This window comes from Carcharodon carcharias, chromosome 5 (assembly GCF_017639515.1).
Source record: "Carcharodon carcharias isolate sCarCar2 chromosome 5, sCarCar2.pri, whole genome shotgun sequence".
NCBI lineage: Eukaryota > Metazoa > Chordata > Chondrichthyes > Lamniformes > Lamnidae > Carcharodon > Carcharodon carcharias.
In genome coordinates this window covers 193,542,180-193,558,571 of record NC_054471.1, presented here as the reverse complement: position 1 = coordinate 193,558,571, position 16,392 = coordinate 193,542,180, and the positions used below count along the sequence as shown (strand labels likewise).

Below are 16,392 nucleotides of genomic sequence, written 5' to 3'. Positions count from 1 at the left end.
GGGTTTAAAAGTATGTGTTAGCAGATAACAAATGCTGTCAGTAAGTTTGTTTAGCTCCTTAACCGTCTGTAAATAAACTGCTCAGTATTTATCATAATATACTACATACTAAATACAGTTCAGTCTCTGAAAAAAATCCCCCATTTCTATATTTCCAGGGCTATACGATACTTAGAGAACTTTTTTTTCAAAGAGTTAGATAAAGTACTTAGCCTGACCAGTTCTGACAATGTACTTTGTAACATTAAATTTGTCAAGAAAATGAGTATGAGTGTATCTTAGAAGTTTTTAAGTAGGTACAAGACCAGGAAAGTTTGTCTGCACCTTCAGAAAGGCCCATAGTCTCAAAATATACAGCAAACCTGATGCCATAAAATGCATTAAAACAAGTCATCATTTTATTGGTCACTATGGCAAAGAATATGTATTGCTTTTCAAAGGACATATCTATAAAAAAATACATGCAGTTAATATTCCTATCCTGAGCATTTATTGAAGCTTTTTTAAAAAAAGCCACTTAATAATTTCCCATAACAACTCAAGCATTTTTTCAAAAAAAATTAACTGGATTCTGAAAAGATTTTCTTGTCCACAAAAGCCCCTGCACCTGAAGGGCTCTGTGGTGTGTCAGGTTAATGGCTGTTTATAGGTAGCATGTTAATGTTTCCTTGGGTAGTGCATGATACAGCCTGTCATTGTCAAGATTATTTTATTACGTTTCCTCTGCGTCCAACCCCCTCAAAAAATGCGCACAGAAACAAAGAATGAGTCAAGCGTTGGCTGGGCTGTCATGTGACTTGGAGATCTCCTTGTCTGTATTATAATTCTGTTTCCGTGGAGACAGCAGCAGGATGCATTAGAATTTACATTCATCAGTGCTGAGGGAGGAGAAGAGAGCGAGAGACACCTACCAGTGACTTAGAAGAAAGGTTGGATCTGTGTGACCAGCTTCATTTTTACATTCAGTTCCATAAGGTTGGTGATATTCAAAGCCTGGCTTTTCTTCTTTAGTCCTTCACGCCATTTCATGCCATCATTAGAGATGATCAGCTTTCGGCTTAAGTTTATTTTGTAAACAATGTGCTCAACATCTTTTCTCTCATACCTGAGTTCTAGAATAGTAGACGGAGGGTGGATACTACACTGTAGAAACATGCCTGTCCTAGCGACTTCCTTTTCCATTTCTTTTTTTATTTCTTTAGTATTCTGTCTCGTTTTCCTATTTCGTTTAATTAATAGTGAATAATTTTGAGCTGTGAGAATTCTCTGCTTCAAACAGAGAAACGATCTTTGCAGTAGTAATTTATCTTAGGAGCCGTACTTTTCTGTAATTTGTTAAACCAAATACATGCTGTAAAATTGTAAATGTTCTCAAATTAATATCGGCCACTATAATGGTTGCTTGCATGTATAATTATCCCAGCTCTGTTTTACAAACACCTATCTAGATCTGAAATGAATATGCATGCATATTATTCTGGTTTTTATAGCATGTAAAACTGTGTACTTATAAAATATTTGTTGGTACACATTTTGAAATGTTCATGATCATTTTGAAAAAGTGTACATGATAACTTGAACAAATAGTGTAGGTAAAGTAAGCTTGAGCTGTGGATAAATTCCCAGCAACATTGATTGAATTCAGAATAACTGGCCGCAGATTGTGTAAAAGGTGGAAATGAATAGCCGAGTTAAGTTCCATTGGACAGTCCCCTCACTTGGATGCGGAGGGCAGTATTGAACAGACACACTGGTCTGGGTCTCGCTGGTTTATGTAGGTTGCTTAACTCTTGTGATAATTTGAGCCACGTTAGGTTTGTCTTCACAGATTGTGCTTGTTTCAATTCTTCCACAGTTTATTTAAAAAAAAATTAAGTTTCAAGATTTTATTTACTATGTGACGTTTTGAGAATTTTTTTTGATGTGCCTTTTTTACACTGTATTTAAATTTGAGGGTTTTAAAAGTAATTTAATGAATGATTTCAAAATATCCTATTTTTTCCTGTAAATGAGGTTAAGGACATTGTTCAGCATACCCAAATATATGGCTTACAATTAACATGAATATTTATTGCCTACCTGCTGTATCAAAAGATTGATGAGACTGAATATTGATAATGAAACAATGAAACAGCAGAGAGTTGAATCTTAATAACAGATGTAGTGTAGTTTAAATAATACCACTCTCCTTTCAAAATAAATAGCTGTATGCTTGTTAGTTAATTGTATCAGTTCATTTCACTGAATTTTGTTGTGGCACTCAGGAGCAGGAGTTTGTTGGGACCTAACTGAGAACTATTTCAAAAATATAGAAAGATTCTCACAACCCACTTGCAGTTTCCTAGAAGGAATTGTTCTTGATTTTATTTGTGGATGGCTGGGATTGTGGTGTGGGAGTCACAGGTATGCGGGCAGAGAAACCCAAATGATGTGAGTATCACCTGGGATCATTGCAAGCTCGGGTGATTTATGCTGTGCTCTGGTCGCTTGGCTCCTGAATTCTAAACAAAACCAAAAATACCTGGAAAAACTCAGCAGGTCTGGCAGCATCTGCGGAGAGGAGCACAAGTTAACATTTCAAGTCCGAATGACCCTTCAACAGAACATAATTGTCTGAATTCAATTAGTTTGTGTCAAGGACCTTTGTGTAATTGTGTACCTCTTCTCAAAGCAAATTCTATTGAGTTCCTTGGGTGCAAGGATTCTAATAGCAGTTTCTATAAAGCAAAAGGCTAAATGGAAAGCTGCTGATCACGTCTTTAGAAGAAGTGCTGTAAAGAAAGTGATTCCTGAGTAACAAAAGCAGTCGCGTTTTATTTTTGTGAGCTGTTACCCTTTCGTTTTCTTTTCACTTGCGCTTTCCTTGGGCCAGGCACCTTCTGTGGTCAAAACCACAAGTTGCTGTGTGACCTGCCTCCCAACCCCTGGCAGTTGTTGGAGTGGATTGGATTGGTATTAGCACTCTGTCCTCCCTGTGAGGAATCGCCTCCTCAGGAGAACTCAGCAGAGCTGGGGTTTGATCCTCCTGTTTTATGATGCCTTTCATATCTTAGGTTTCGGAATCTTTGTGGTTCCTGAGCTCTTTCTGATTGATTTCGGCAGTAGCTCAGCACGGTCTGTTCACGTTGCACTCATTGGTAAATTTGTTTCTTAATTGCTCAGATGTAACTGAAGAGCTCTATAGAATTTGCTTTGAGAAGAGGTACACAATTACACAAATGTCCTTGACACAAACTAATTGAATTCAGACAACCCAGGCTACACTGAGTCACACTGGCATTGTGCTCAAACTGGCATTGGAGTTACCGAACCCACAGCCATCCCACGCCTTCAATTCCTTTGTTTAATTTTCTTTTTTCATTGTACCAACTTCTGTGCCCATCTTTCTCCCCATGGACAGTTCCTCCCACCACAAGTTAAAGGTCTGCTTTCAAGGTCATTATGTAATGTTACTGTGTTACAGGGAACTGGGAAGTTTGCAAATGCGGTCCAGGGTGATTCAGCCTCTTGCAAGGGAAATGTCCTTGGCCTCTGGTCTTCACTTTCCATTAATGACTTAGCCAAGTTTAGAAACTTGCGATGTGGAAAATCACAGGCCCTGTTCCTGAATTAATAATTGACCCCCCCGTGAACAACAACGAAACTATTTACTGCAGTCAGTCACTCCTTGCTACTCTGCTCTGTTCTGCATACAGAAGTTGGAAAACCAGGCAACAGCACTAATTATAGCCATATTTCACCATCAGGATGCATTGTGACCGCTTGATGATCCACGCCATTTGCTTTAGGATGTTTTTTGTCAAACCTGCTGGAATATTGGCAGTGGAATAAATAGGTCGTTCCACTGGTGAGACTGCATTGCTGCTGTTCTTTGAGCTGTGAGAAAAGACTTTCAGAAACTTTTTTGTGCATTTAGCACTCGAGTTTTGGGGCTTTTAGACTCATGGACATTTGCTGTCACTGGAACAATATGTCTGTATCTAATAACTTGTTGTGCTGCTACTGAGTAATTCAGATTAATTATCTAGCAAACAACAATACAAGTGCAGCAGTGGCACAGGTACACACTAACCTAACAACATCAATAGCAATAACTTGCACCTTTTAATTTAATAAAATGTCCCAAGGGCATGTTACAGGAGTCTTTTGGAGAAAAAAATTAGCACTGAATCACATTACGAGATATTCGGACAGATCACCAAAAACTTGGTCTCGGAGGTAGGTTTTAAGGAGTGTCTTAAAGAAGGAAAAAAAATGCGAACAGGCACAGTGAGTGAATTTAGGAACGAGTTTAGGACTCAAACAGCTGGAGGTATAGCAATAATGGTGGAATGGTTAAAAGTGGATATGCAGAAGAAGCTAGAGTTGGAGCACAGTGCTCCCAGAGGGTTGGAGGAGATTACACAGATCAGGAGGAGTGAGACACATAAGTACATAAAAGTCTGAAAAGAGATAGGTAATAAAGGTACAAAATTTATCCTCCCCAACCTGAAAAGGTTCATTTTAAAATTTTATTGGTACGTTTTCTGGCATTTCGAAGTATTTGAACCATACTTTGCATCTTAAAAGGAAAAGGACATCTGCTCTATGCTTTTCAAAAAAACAACTCTATGGGCTGAATTTTACCCCCCCCCCTCCACTAGCGTATTTGAAGGCAAGTGGGGACTCGTAAAATCCTCCCTGCCTACCTCCAACCTGTCTCTCTTATTAAGGTTGGTGAGTCAGGACACTTAAGGACTTCATTCTGTCTCAGCCACTATAATATGTGCGGCAGGGGGGAGACAGAAGCAAGGTGGACAGCTTAGCAGCTTTCACTACCTAGATTGCTGTCGGGCACAACGAGGGTGGGTGCCTCGATTGGAGGGGAGGGGGTCCCCTATGTCCATCGGAGGCACCCACCCCCCAAGGCGTGTGTCTTCCCTTTAAGCCTCCCTGCATTTAGCTGAAGTCCAGGGTGCATCAGCTGTCGTCTTCAGCTACTGCTTGTAGTCCCAGCAGTGGCCACTACTCAATTCCAGGGCTGTGAGACTACGGAGCTCTTGGCCAATTGGATAGTCCGGCAGAATTTTAGGGCGGGACTTCCTCCCAAATGGGGGAATGGCAGATCCCTCTCTGACTCAATTAAGGCTGTCTCCAGTGTAATATCGATTACGGGGGCGGCCAGTTAGGTGGACAAGTCAAACCTTTCGGTTGGGGAGGCGTCCACCCCCACCATAAAATCCACCCCCTTTGTCTGGAATGATTCATTTATCTTATGGTTTTACAATGTGTTTTTTCCCCCAGGTAACAGCTGCTGATTTATTACATGGAGAGAGGGGGTGGTGTTATGAGGTAGTGGTGGAGTGATGTGAGAGAGAGGAGTTTTCATTGCCTAATAGCAAACAAGGAATTTGAACCTTGTCCATTGACCATGGCATTACTGCAGTCAGAGCTACAGGCAGCAAACTTAGATTGTGCACAATTCTTCCAAATGCTGCCACTGTCACACCCCAATTTATAGCGCACGTTGGATTTAATGCGAAAAATGTGCATTCTGCTTATACCGTAACTCTTGCATCTATATTGTGAGCCGGCTCCTGTACCGTACAAATTTGAAGAATGACAACTTGGACAGAGAGACGAGGCTGGCTTAGCTGCGATGACCAGTGCATCTGGTAATGCGGAATCTACAGCTTTTGGTTATTCAGCACACTCCAGAAATATCTACATGCTTCTTGCTTCCTGTGTGCAGGTGACATTTTGCTTAGCTGCTGTATGCAATCTATTGATTGCTTCCCTGCATATCCTGTGGGTATAAATCAGTATCAACCCAGACAGTTATGAATGTGAACAGAGCTGGTCAACTGCTTTGCCGGTTTCAGTGTGGATCGTCAGACGGTTTCATAAGTTTGAATGCGAGGATGAATCTCATTTATTTAATTTATTATATCGAGAGGCTCGGGAGAGCTGACTGCTTAAAAAAATTCAGTGCGTTTTATAGAATTAATAGCCTAAATGTTGAAATATTGTTTGCTGTTGTCAAGTCAGACTAAAGTTATGGCAAATAGATAGATACAAGTTAAATTTTGAAAAAATAGAATAATAAATATTGATGTTTTTGCAAGAACATTTAAACATAATGAATATATTCATGGAATGTGAGCATTACTGGCAGGGCCAACATTTGTTGCCCATCTCTAATTGCCCTCAAGAATGTGGTGGTGAGCCATGGCCTTGAACTGCTGCAGTGAGGGTAATACTGTGTTAACCTTATCTTGCATAATTTTGATTCAACTGAGTGAGTTGCTGGCCTACTTCAGGGAGCAGTTAAGAATCAACTGCACTGCCGAGAGTCTGGTGTCACATATAGGCCGGTCTGGGTATGAACAGCAGATTTCCTTCCCTGGAGGATATCAGTGAACCATGTGGGTTTTTACAGCAATCTGGTGGTTTATGGGTCACTATTACTGAGACCGCGTTTTCATTCCAGATTTTTATTAATTAACTAAATGTACATTTCACCAAGGTGGGATTTGAGCTTCTGTCTCTGGACATTTAGTCCATGCCTCTGGCTTATTAATCCAGTACCATTACTACGATACCACTATTCAGTGTGTTTAGACCCTTTGCAGCTGCACTGATTTCCCTGCTCTGGATTTATTCCTCCAAATGTAATAATTTCATACTTGGTTCCTAATCTAAATCCAATCATTAAGGCAATGATGACAATTTGGTCCAAAAGTAACAATTACAGGCTGTATTTTTAAAAAAATCTTCTCCGTGTAATTGTCTCTCGAATCATCCTCGTAAATCAACGCCACTTTTTTCGTGGTTCAAGTATACCTTCTGTTCTGGGATACCAAGGCATCAGTTACCTCAGTAATCCTGCCCTTACAACTTGAGTCACGTAAATTGACTAATAAACGTTGGAAATAAAATTTCCTTCAATTCCTAGGCAGCAAAGAGATGGAATGCTTGAAGTCGAGAGTGAGTTCACAACGGTTCCATCTATCCCAATGCGCACATAGACATGCTGGTATAATTTGGCTTAGATTCTTGCGAGGTCTTTTTTATTTAGAAATACTTGTCAGCACACCTCCAATTTTCTCCCTTCCTTTCCCAGAGACACTTACTCCGGCTATGGTATAGTTCCACGGACACTACTGGTGCTTTGAAACCTCATCCAAGTAGCCAGTTGATTTGTTCAATAAAGGGCAGCTTACATTTGTAAAATTATGCAAAATAAGGTTAACACAGTATTACCCTCACCAACCACCCCCCCCCCCCCCCCCCCCCCCCACCCCCACCCCCCAAACACTCCCTCCAACTCTTCGCTGGACCATCTTACTCCAAGAGAGTGATCCCTCTGCAACCTATCATGTAGCCCAAGGAATCACTTTCTCTTCTGTATCCTGCCTTTTTATGGTCTTCTGCAACCTGCCTTTGTACTGTGTTGTGTCCAAAAGTGTGATTGATTTCATCGGTGTCCATGTGCTGTTCTGAAAACCTTCTCTCTCATTGTCCAAAAAACCTGCCCGTCTTGTAGACCAACAGACATCAAAGAGTTTTTCAACACAGTGGCGAGGCAAACTAATGATTAACTAGGTGCTTCTGTTGTATTTTAAATTTGTGGCATTTCACCTTTCTCCTAACCGGTAATAAATTCTTACGGAAAATGCGTTCACAAAAGACAGAAACTTGACAAAGTGTTGGAAAAATTGAATTAATTGAATGGATGTAATGAGGTGTAGTAGAAGAATGTTTACTGCTGCATGTTGGTAGAAGAATAATGAAAGCAACTAAATGTGTGAAGAAATAGCAGATGTTCCTTAGCAAAAATACTTAAGTGTGCTTGCTAACCAATCACTGAACTGTCCAATCAATTTTAAGTTGCTATCAACCCAGATGTATTTGTTGTGAGGTGTTGGGCGTGGTTCAGTAGGTCCTATGAAGATAATCCTAGGTAGTTCAACAGCAAATATTTATTATGTCCAGTACAGGTCCAAGCTAGGAGCTATTTCCATGCTTCCTTCTACACAGTTCTGTTCAACACTACACTGACTCCTAGGTGTGGATCCTGTGTTCTCTTACATCACTGTATGGGTGGTACTCTACTCAGACACTTTATGTGCCAGACCCTTATACTACAATGTTCCTTAGCAAAAAGATTTAAGTGTGCTTGCTAACCATTCAGCGAACTATGCAATCAATTTTAAGCTGCTAGCAACCTGATTGTATTGTAATGTAATATGACTTGGGGCCTTTTCATTGCAGTTCAGACATTGTGTAGATAATTTGCGAGATCACATTTGGAACATTTCATGCAGTTCTAAGCATCCCATCTTCAAAGGGTCATTGATGATTTAGAGAAGGTGCAGAAATTTGTGACACTGATGATTCTGAGATTTGATACTTTAATTTATGAAGAGAGACTCTCTGTTGAATCTGTTTGTGTTGGGGAGAAGGTTGTGCCAAAATGTAAGTTAGGTAATTGAAAAGATTAGAAGAGAATTTTTCCCCACAAGGTAGTAGGTATTAAGAATGGTCTCCCAACAAAAAGCAACTAAATGACGTAAGAACAGAAATGAAGGGTGTAGGATAGAGACAGTTGATCAACTTCTATAAATAATTTAATCCTTTGTGTGCTGCATCTTATGTAGTAAGGATATTAGTAAAAGATTAATGTATAGGTTGCATGAAAACACTTATAATGATTATTTTGCCAAATACAAACTGAAAATGCTGGAAATACTCCACAGGTCTAGCAACATCTATGGATAGAAAAACAGAGTTAACTTTTAAGGTCTCTGACCTTTTGTGATAGCCTAAGGTGCATTACCATTTTCAGGCTATTCTGGGGAAGGTTTATTGCTGATTTTGTATGAGTTGGGCCTATACTCATTAAAGTTTAAAAGAATGAGAGGTGAACTCATTGAAACATAGGAAATCCTGAGAGGGAATTGACAGAGTATGTGCTGAGAGGATGTTTCTACCTGTGGGGAAATCCAGAAATAGGGGACACAGTTTATAAGTAATTAAAAATATGTCAGTTTACATTGGCAGTTCACACTCTAAATGTGGCGATTGGAATTTAGAAATTGGAATTTAGATAAATTGGCACAAAAAGTCTCACAACAGCCAACAGGAAACTGAGTTGTGCAGAGAGGAAGTATGTGCAGATATAATGGACTGGGTTACAGGCTGAGGGCAGGCTCCCCACATCCCGGTGTAAATGTCAGGGGAGAGCCCACCTCTGCTTTGTAGCTTCGCCCTGCTATAATTTTTTGGGCTGCTGCCCTTTAATTAGTAAGAGGTGAAACTTGCATCCATCTCCAGGAGGAAGCCCCACCTCACAGAGCTGCTGGCAATCGAAGGCCATCAGCTCTGTGCATCAGCCGTGCCAGTAGCAGCGGTGTTCACTGCTGGTGCTACAGGGAGGCCAAGGACGTGGCATTCAATGACGGACTAAGACATTCAAGTATGTCCAGGATTTTGCTGGAGGGTTTGGGTGGGGGGGGGGGTGCGGAGGAGACATGATGGGTAGGACAGGGTGGGGTGGGAGCGGAGGGGAAGTTGGGCGTGGGGAGGCAGAATTGTGGGAGAGGGGCCTCTGATTGACACAGGGGGCTCAGGATGGAGGCATCACCCCCTTTCACTGACCAGCAGCCCGCAGGGTTAATCAGTTCACAAGGTTACATTGGAGCGGAGGTGGGATGAGGACCTTAACTTGGCATCAATTCCCCACTTAAGGCCCTCAAATGAGCGATGGGCAGGCGATCCATCCTGATAAGATCGCGATGGGATGGACCGCTGTTGATGGTACCTTAATTTATGGGTTCAGCTGCTAGCTTTCTTGCCCAAAGGGGATCCATAAAATTCAGCCCAATATTTTAATAAGACATATTAATAGTTGGCTATATATTTTATCTATCACAGTGGATTTTGGCATCTGGGGAATCATTTCTGGTTCAATGCCATGTGAATTGATGGACAATAATATTGAGATAAGAACTCTTGAGGTTTTCATTTTTCACTCAGCGAGTCTGTTGAAAAGCAATTCAGAAATGTACTTATCTCGAAATATGAGGGCATTTATATGCAGCTCATCTCCAACTTATTTTCTTTCCAAGTTAATGGAATTCCACATCTGCTCAAGCCCTTTCAGTTGTTTTATGTCGTTGTGGAAGAGACTGATGACTTCTTGTCTCTGTTTGTAGAAGGGCTGGGCAGATGTTTGTAAGGAATCAAGCCCATCTGGCTCTGGACAGACTGTCATTGAAACTTACTAACACTTAAAACGACTGAAGTACACAAGCTGATAGTCGTGCCACAGAACATTTTTTTTCTTCCTGATTAGTTGACGGGGTGTGGGCATCACCGGCAAGTCCAGCGTTTATTGCCCATCCATAAGTTCCCCTGAGAAGGTTGGTGGTGAGCCGCCTTCTTGAGCTGCTGCATCTGTTTGATGTCAGTACGCCCACAGTGCTAGTAGGAAGGGAGTTCCAGGATTCTAACCCAGCAACAATGAAGGAACAATGATATAGTTTCAAGCCAGGATGGTGTTTGACTTGGAAGAGAACTTGCAGGTGGTGATATTCTCATGAGTCTCCTGTCCTTGTACTTCCAGATGGTAGAGGTTGCTGGTTGAGAGATGCTGCCAAAGAATGCTTGGCAAGTAGCTGCGGTGCCTCTTGTAGTGGGTACACACTCCAGCCTTGGTGTGCCAATGGCGAAGGGAGTAAATGTTTAAACTAGAGGGTGGGCAGCTTTGACCTGGATGGTCTCAAGCTCTTAAGCTTCTTGTGTGCTGTTGGAGCTGCACTCATCCAGGAGAGTGGAGACTATTCCATCAAGCTCCTGACTTCTGCCTTAAAGGCATTGGGGAGTCATGAGATGAGTTACTTGCTGCAGAAGACACTGGCTCTGACCCACTCATGCACAGTATTTATATGGCTGGCCCACTTAAGTTTCTGGTCCATGGTGATCCCCAAGATGTTGATGGTGAAGGATTCAATGATAGTCATGCAGTTAAATGTCATGGGGAGATGGTTAGACCCCCTCTTGTTGGAGATTGTCATTGCTGGCACTTGGGTGATGTGAATGTTACTTGCCACCTATCAGCCCAAGCCTGAATGTTGTCCAGGTTGCTGTATGCGGGCAGGGACTGCTTCATTATCTGAGGAGTTACACATGAAACTGAATATTATGAAATCATCAGTGAACATCTCTATGGAGTAGCAGCTGAAGATGATTGGGCCTAAGATAGTCTTACTGGGGCTTCTTGATGCCACACTCGATCAAACGCTTCCTTGATGTCAAGGGCAGTCACTCTCACCTCACTTCTGGAATGGCTCTTTCATCCATGTTTGTAACAAGACTGAAATGATGTCTGGAGCTGAGTAGCCCTGGCAGAGCCAACACTGTGTGTCAGTGAGCAGGTTATTGCTGAGTAAGTGCTGCTTGATAGCACTGCTGGTAACACCTTCCTTCAGTTCGCTAATAATTCTGAGAAAGGGTATTAATTGGTTGATTGGATTTGTCCTGCTTTATGTGGATGGGACAATTTTCTACTTTGTCAGGTGGATGCCTGTGTGGCGACTCAAGTTCTGTCGAAGGGTCATGAGGACTCGAAACGTCAACTCTTTTCTTCTCTGTCGATGCTGCCAGACCTGCTGAGTTTTTCCAGGTAATTCTGTTTTTGTTTTGGATTTCCAGCATCCGCAATTTTTTTGTTTTTATCATTGGTTAGGGGCACGACTAGTTCTGGAGCACAAGCCTTCAGCATTACAGCAGGGATATCATATGGAGTGAATTGAATGGGCTGATGACAGACCTCAGTGATTAATTGTGGGCACATGAAGAGGAGGCTTGGATAAATCATCCATTCCCCACTTCAGGCTGAGGATAGTTGTGAAAGCTTCAGCCCTGTCTTTTGCGTTCACAGGCGAGGCTGTGCCATCATTAAAGAAGGAGATGTTTGTGGAGCCGCCTCCTCCTCCTCCGATTAGTTTAATCATGCAGCATCATTCACAACTGGGTATGGCAAGGCTGCATAAATCAATCTGATCCTTTGCTTGTTGCTTAGCTCTGTTTATAACATGATACTTTTTATGCATGTGTTGTAGCTTCATCAGATTCTACCCAATTTTTAGATGGGACAGGTGCTGCTCCTGACGTGCTCTTGTATACTTTTGAGTGAACCATCATTTATATGTGGAGAACATGCCGTGGGTTACACATTTTGGCTGAATATAATTCTGCTACTGTTGATGGCTCACTGGATGGCCAGACTTAAACTGCTATACCTGGATACGTCCATTCCATTTAGCATGGTGGGAGTGCCACACATCATGTTAGACGGTGTCCTCCGTGTGAAGACTGGACTTCTTCATCTCACACAGTGGTCACTCCAACCAGTGCTCATGTGGACAGATGCAAGTGTAACAGGTAGATTGGTGAGATTGAGGTTCAGTAGATTTTTTCCTCACTTAGGTGTTCTCACCACAGGCCCAGTCTGGCAGATACGAGCTTCGGGACTTGGTCAGCTCAGTCAGTAATGTTTCTACGATGGTGTGCTGATGGGCATTGAAGCCCCCCCCCTCATCTGGAGTACATTCTGTGCATTTTTTTTACCCCCAATGCTTCTTCCACTTTGTATTCAACATGGAGGAGTTACTGATTCATCAGTTGAGGGAGGGCGGTATTTGGGGGAGAATCTTCGGCTTGGCGAGCGGGGGCGGGGCCTGATCGCCGAGGTGTAAAATGACGCGGGGTGACATTGGGCGTGTGTCCTGAGGTCACCGGGCGTCACTTCGATTTTCAGTTCAGCTTGGCTGCGCGCCTGCCGAACTGTCAAAGGCCTATTAAGGCCATTTAATTAACAATTAAAATAATTAACGGAGCTATCCGTCCAACCTTAAGGTTGGCAGGTGGGGCAGGCGAAGAGCCCAGGCGGCCTTCACATTTTTCAAGGAACCTCATCCACGGGCGGGATGAGGTTTCATGAATGATTTTAAATTTTCTCAAAAATTTTTATTGAAACTAATGGCGCACGTCCCAGCTCATGTGACAGTTTCACATGAGGGAACATGTCATCAAAATTTTTTCAACACTTTATTGAACTGGTAAAACTTAAAACTAATCTCCCTGAGGTACCTCTGTGCCTCAGGGAGATTCCTGCACTCTTTCCCGTGCATGCACTCCCGACTCAGGGAACATCCCCCCTGCCCAGAGATCGATGAGCCTGTGGAACTCGCTACCACAGAAAGTAGTTGAGGCCAAAACATTGTGTGTTTTCAAGAAGGAGTTAGATGTAGCTCTTGGGGCGAAAGGGATCAAAGGATATGGGGAGAAAGTGGGAGCAGGCTATTGAGTTGGATGATCAGCCATGATCATAATGAATGGTGGAGCAGGCTTGAAGGGCCGAATGGCCTACTCCTCCTAGTTTCTATGTTTCTGTGCCTGCACAGGGAGTGCGTAGTGCTTCTGGGCGTGCGTCACGCTGGGCGGGCCTTAATTGGCCCACCCACATAAAAGTAGTGGCATGTAGCCAATTGGGTACTCGCCTGCCCACACACATCGCCCCGCCCCCCCCACCCCCCGCCCCAACAGAGGGGAAATTCTACCCTTGGTAATCAGCACGAGGTTTCCTTGCCCATGTTTGACTTAACAGCATGAGACTTCATTGGCTCCAAAGTCAATGTTGAGGACTCCCAGGGCTTCTCCATCCTGAATGCATACCACAGCGCCACTAACTCTGCGGGGACAGGACATAGATAGGAAACGGTGATGGGAGGAGCCTGGAAAATGAGCTGTAAGGTTTGATTCTCTGATAAGGCCTATGTTGGGAGGGGTTACTCGATTTATCTGTTGGACAGCTCTCCCAATTTTGCCAAAGGTCCCCAGATGTGAGAATTTCAGAGTCTTTCCTGAAGGTAAACTGAAGTTCTCCTTGCTAAGACAGTCCACCAACTTGAATAGAGAAAAATAGTCTGCAGTCTGATGTATTTAAAAATCATTTGCATTTAAGATTGAACCAACAAATTTAATTAGGTAAGTTTGCTCTTAACTGACTAACTTGGGCCTTCTGTTTATTGTCATTTGGCTCTAACTAAACATTGAGTATGTAAAAATTTCCGGACTTTGTACAGTAATATTTTGTAAAATAGTACAGTTTAGATATTTCTGTCTATTCTTGAACATGAATATGTTTAGATGAACCCTTCTATTTTACAATCTTGTGGTGCTCTTAAATGACAGCTATTGATTTGAGACCGCTACCTGCTTTGAGTGATGCAGGGCTATCAGGCTTGATCATGGTGTCTGCTTTGAGTTTTCTCTCTTGTGAACCAAAGTGGAGCTCTGTGCATGACTACTTCAGCATGAATGTCAGAGGATCATAAGAAGCTGTGTGTATTTTTTTTTGCCAAAATGAAGCTTAGAAATCCCCATAAATTCCAATTTGCCAACTGACAGTTTCATTTAATTTGCTTTGTACATTTATAGTTACATGTGTATTTCACCTGTACCAAAAGGTTTTCAATCCTGAGGGATATTACGACCTTAAGTTTTTGTTAGTTTGAATTGGTTTTTCTGGTGCAATTGGCTGGAAATTGGCCAAACCAACGTAAAAGATTGAGGAATTTTAAGTTCAATGTGTGTTGAACAGAAGTCAAGTTTCCAGGGCCTCTAATGTTGGTTTAAAAAAACCATGACATTCAAAGGCTGAGGTCAGAATAATGAACATGGCAAGTTTCTGTCAAGAACGTTCTTCAAATTAAACTTTCTTTTTAGGTGCCTGGGCACTTGGTAGGCGTATTTTAAATGTTTCTAAGAAACTGACAAGTACTCCAGTGAAATTAGTAAATGGTTCAGTATAATCTTTTAAAGTAATTTTCAGTGATTTCAAATCAAGTTACTTGTGATTGGTGGGTTCGAAGCTCATTAAAAATGCTTGTGTTTTGTGATAAACCTATTTTCATTTGTATGAGTAAAACACCACCAGATTACTACTCTTAAATTCATCAAAGGATACTTTTTAATTCAAGGGAAGAACAATTATATTCTATTAGACCGTGTTGGTTCATGGATGATTTTATGTCTATGCAAATGGATTTGAGCAGAAACCATAACTTCACTTTGGGAAAAGTAGCAAAATTTCAGTCTAAATTGGTTGATATTGGCACAGTTTGTGTCATATAGCGGGTCTGTTAAAGATCTTTTGTCTGTGCAGGATACCAATGATTCTTCCTTGGACATTTATTAGGGAACAACGTGTACGTTAATGCTTAAGTCACCAGCTGGTTAATAGAGACCAACTTTTAGTGTATAACCGCAAGAGGCTTCTTCCTTAAATTTATTTTTTATTTTGTTCTTTGTAGCCCCCAACAACGATCTTTGCCAAACATGAACGATACTGTGGTGTCCCACTCAGTCTTGTCCTCTGGAGCACCTACCCCTACTAAAAGGTATGTCAGGAATTACCTTTCAATAATTCTTTATATCATTGTGAAAGCTGTATAATATTGTTAGGAGAAAGGAATTTATGCATCAATAATAGCTCTTGTCACATAAAGCACTATGCTTCTTTTGCCTCCATTTTTAGCCGCTGGTAAAACTCTGTTTTTGTTTTGAGCATAAGCTTACCATAATATCATGATTGACTTGTTGATTGGGTATTCTGACTTGAACCCATTGTGAGGACTAGTTATAAAAACAAAAAAACTGCGGATGCTGGAAATCCAAAACAAAAACAGAATTACCTGGAAAAACTCAGCAGGGCTGGCAGCATTGATGCTGCCAGCCCTGCTGAGTTTTTCCAGGTAATTCTGTTTTTGTGAGGACTAGTTAGTCTGTTGAAGCAAATAAATTATTTCTATTGAGGATGTGAAAATTTTTAACCAGCACTTGTAAAGAGTTTTGTACACAAGACTCTTTCATTTAAAGGAGTACTTTTCAAATTCTGTACACGCTGTATCCTGTTTGGCAGCCCCATGTAACTTTTACAAATTTTAAGCAACTGTCTTTATGGCTTTTGATTGTGCGTTTGTAAGCAATATTATAGGAATTGAACACACAGCTTTGTGAAGATCCAAGTTCATCAGCCTCATTTTCTCACCTCTTGCCCAAGTTGTTCCCTCCCTTATACCTTGTTCTGAATTGATTACATTGAAAAATCCCTGAATTCAGAATTAGATTGAGTCTAGTGGATTATTATGGTGTCTTCAGTCTAAAAAAACTCTGTAACATTTCAGTTTGCAACATTTCAGTTTCTGTACTGTCTGAATGACTATATCTACAAGATTGTGTCTTTACATCTCTTTTGACATGTTGTTTTCCTGTTTTGTAAGTTGTATAATTCTAAACAGTCTGTTTGTATAGCAGAACACATTTCGTTAAATGATCTCTATAAGG

General features: G+C 41.5%; 1 protein-coding gene across 8 annotated transcripts in view; it reads left to right on the top strand.

Moving 5' to 3' along the window:
* Nucleotides 1-16,392, top strand: part of dtnba (dystrobrevin, beta a) — a 464,573-nt gene that overhangs the window by 271,281 nt on the left and 176,900 nt on the right. For all 8 annotated transcript variants that reach the window (XM_041188318.1, XM_041188316.1, XM_041188314.1 and 5 more), the window contains one exon: nucleotides 15,360-15,446. In XM_041188318.1, coding sequence (XP_041044252.1) covers nucleotides 15,360-15,446 — 87 coding nt within the window. The remainder of the gene's footprint in view (nucleotides 1-15,359; nucleotides 15,447-16,392) is intronic.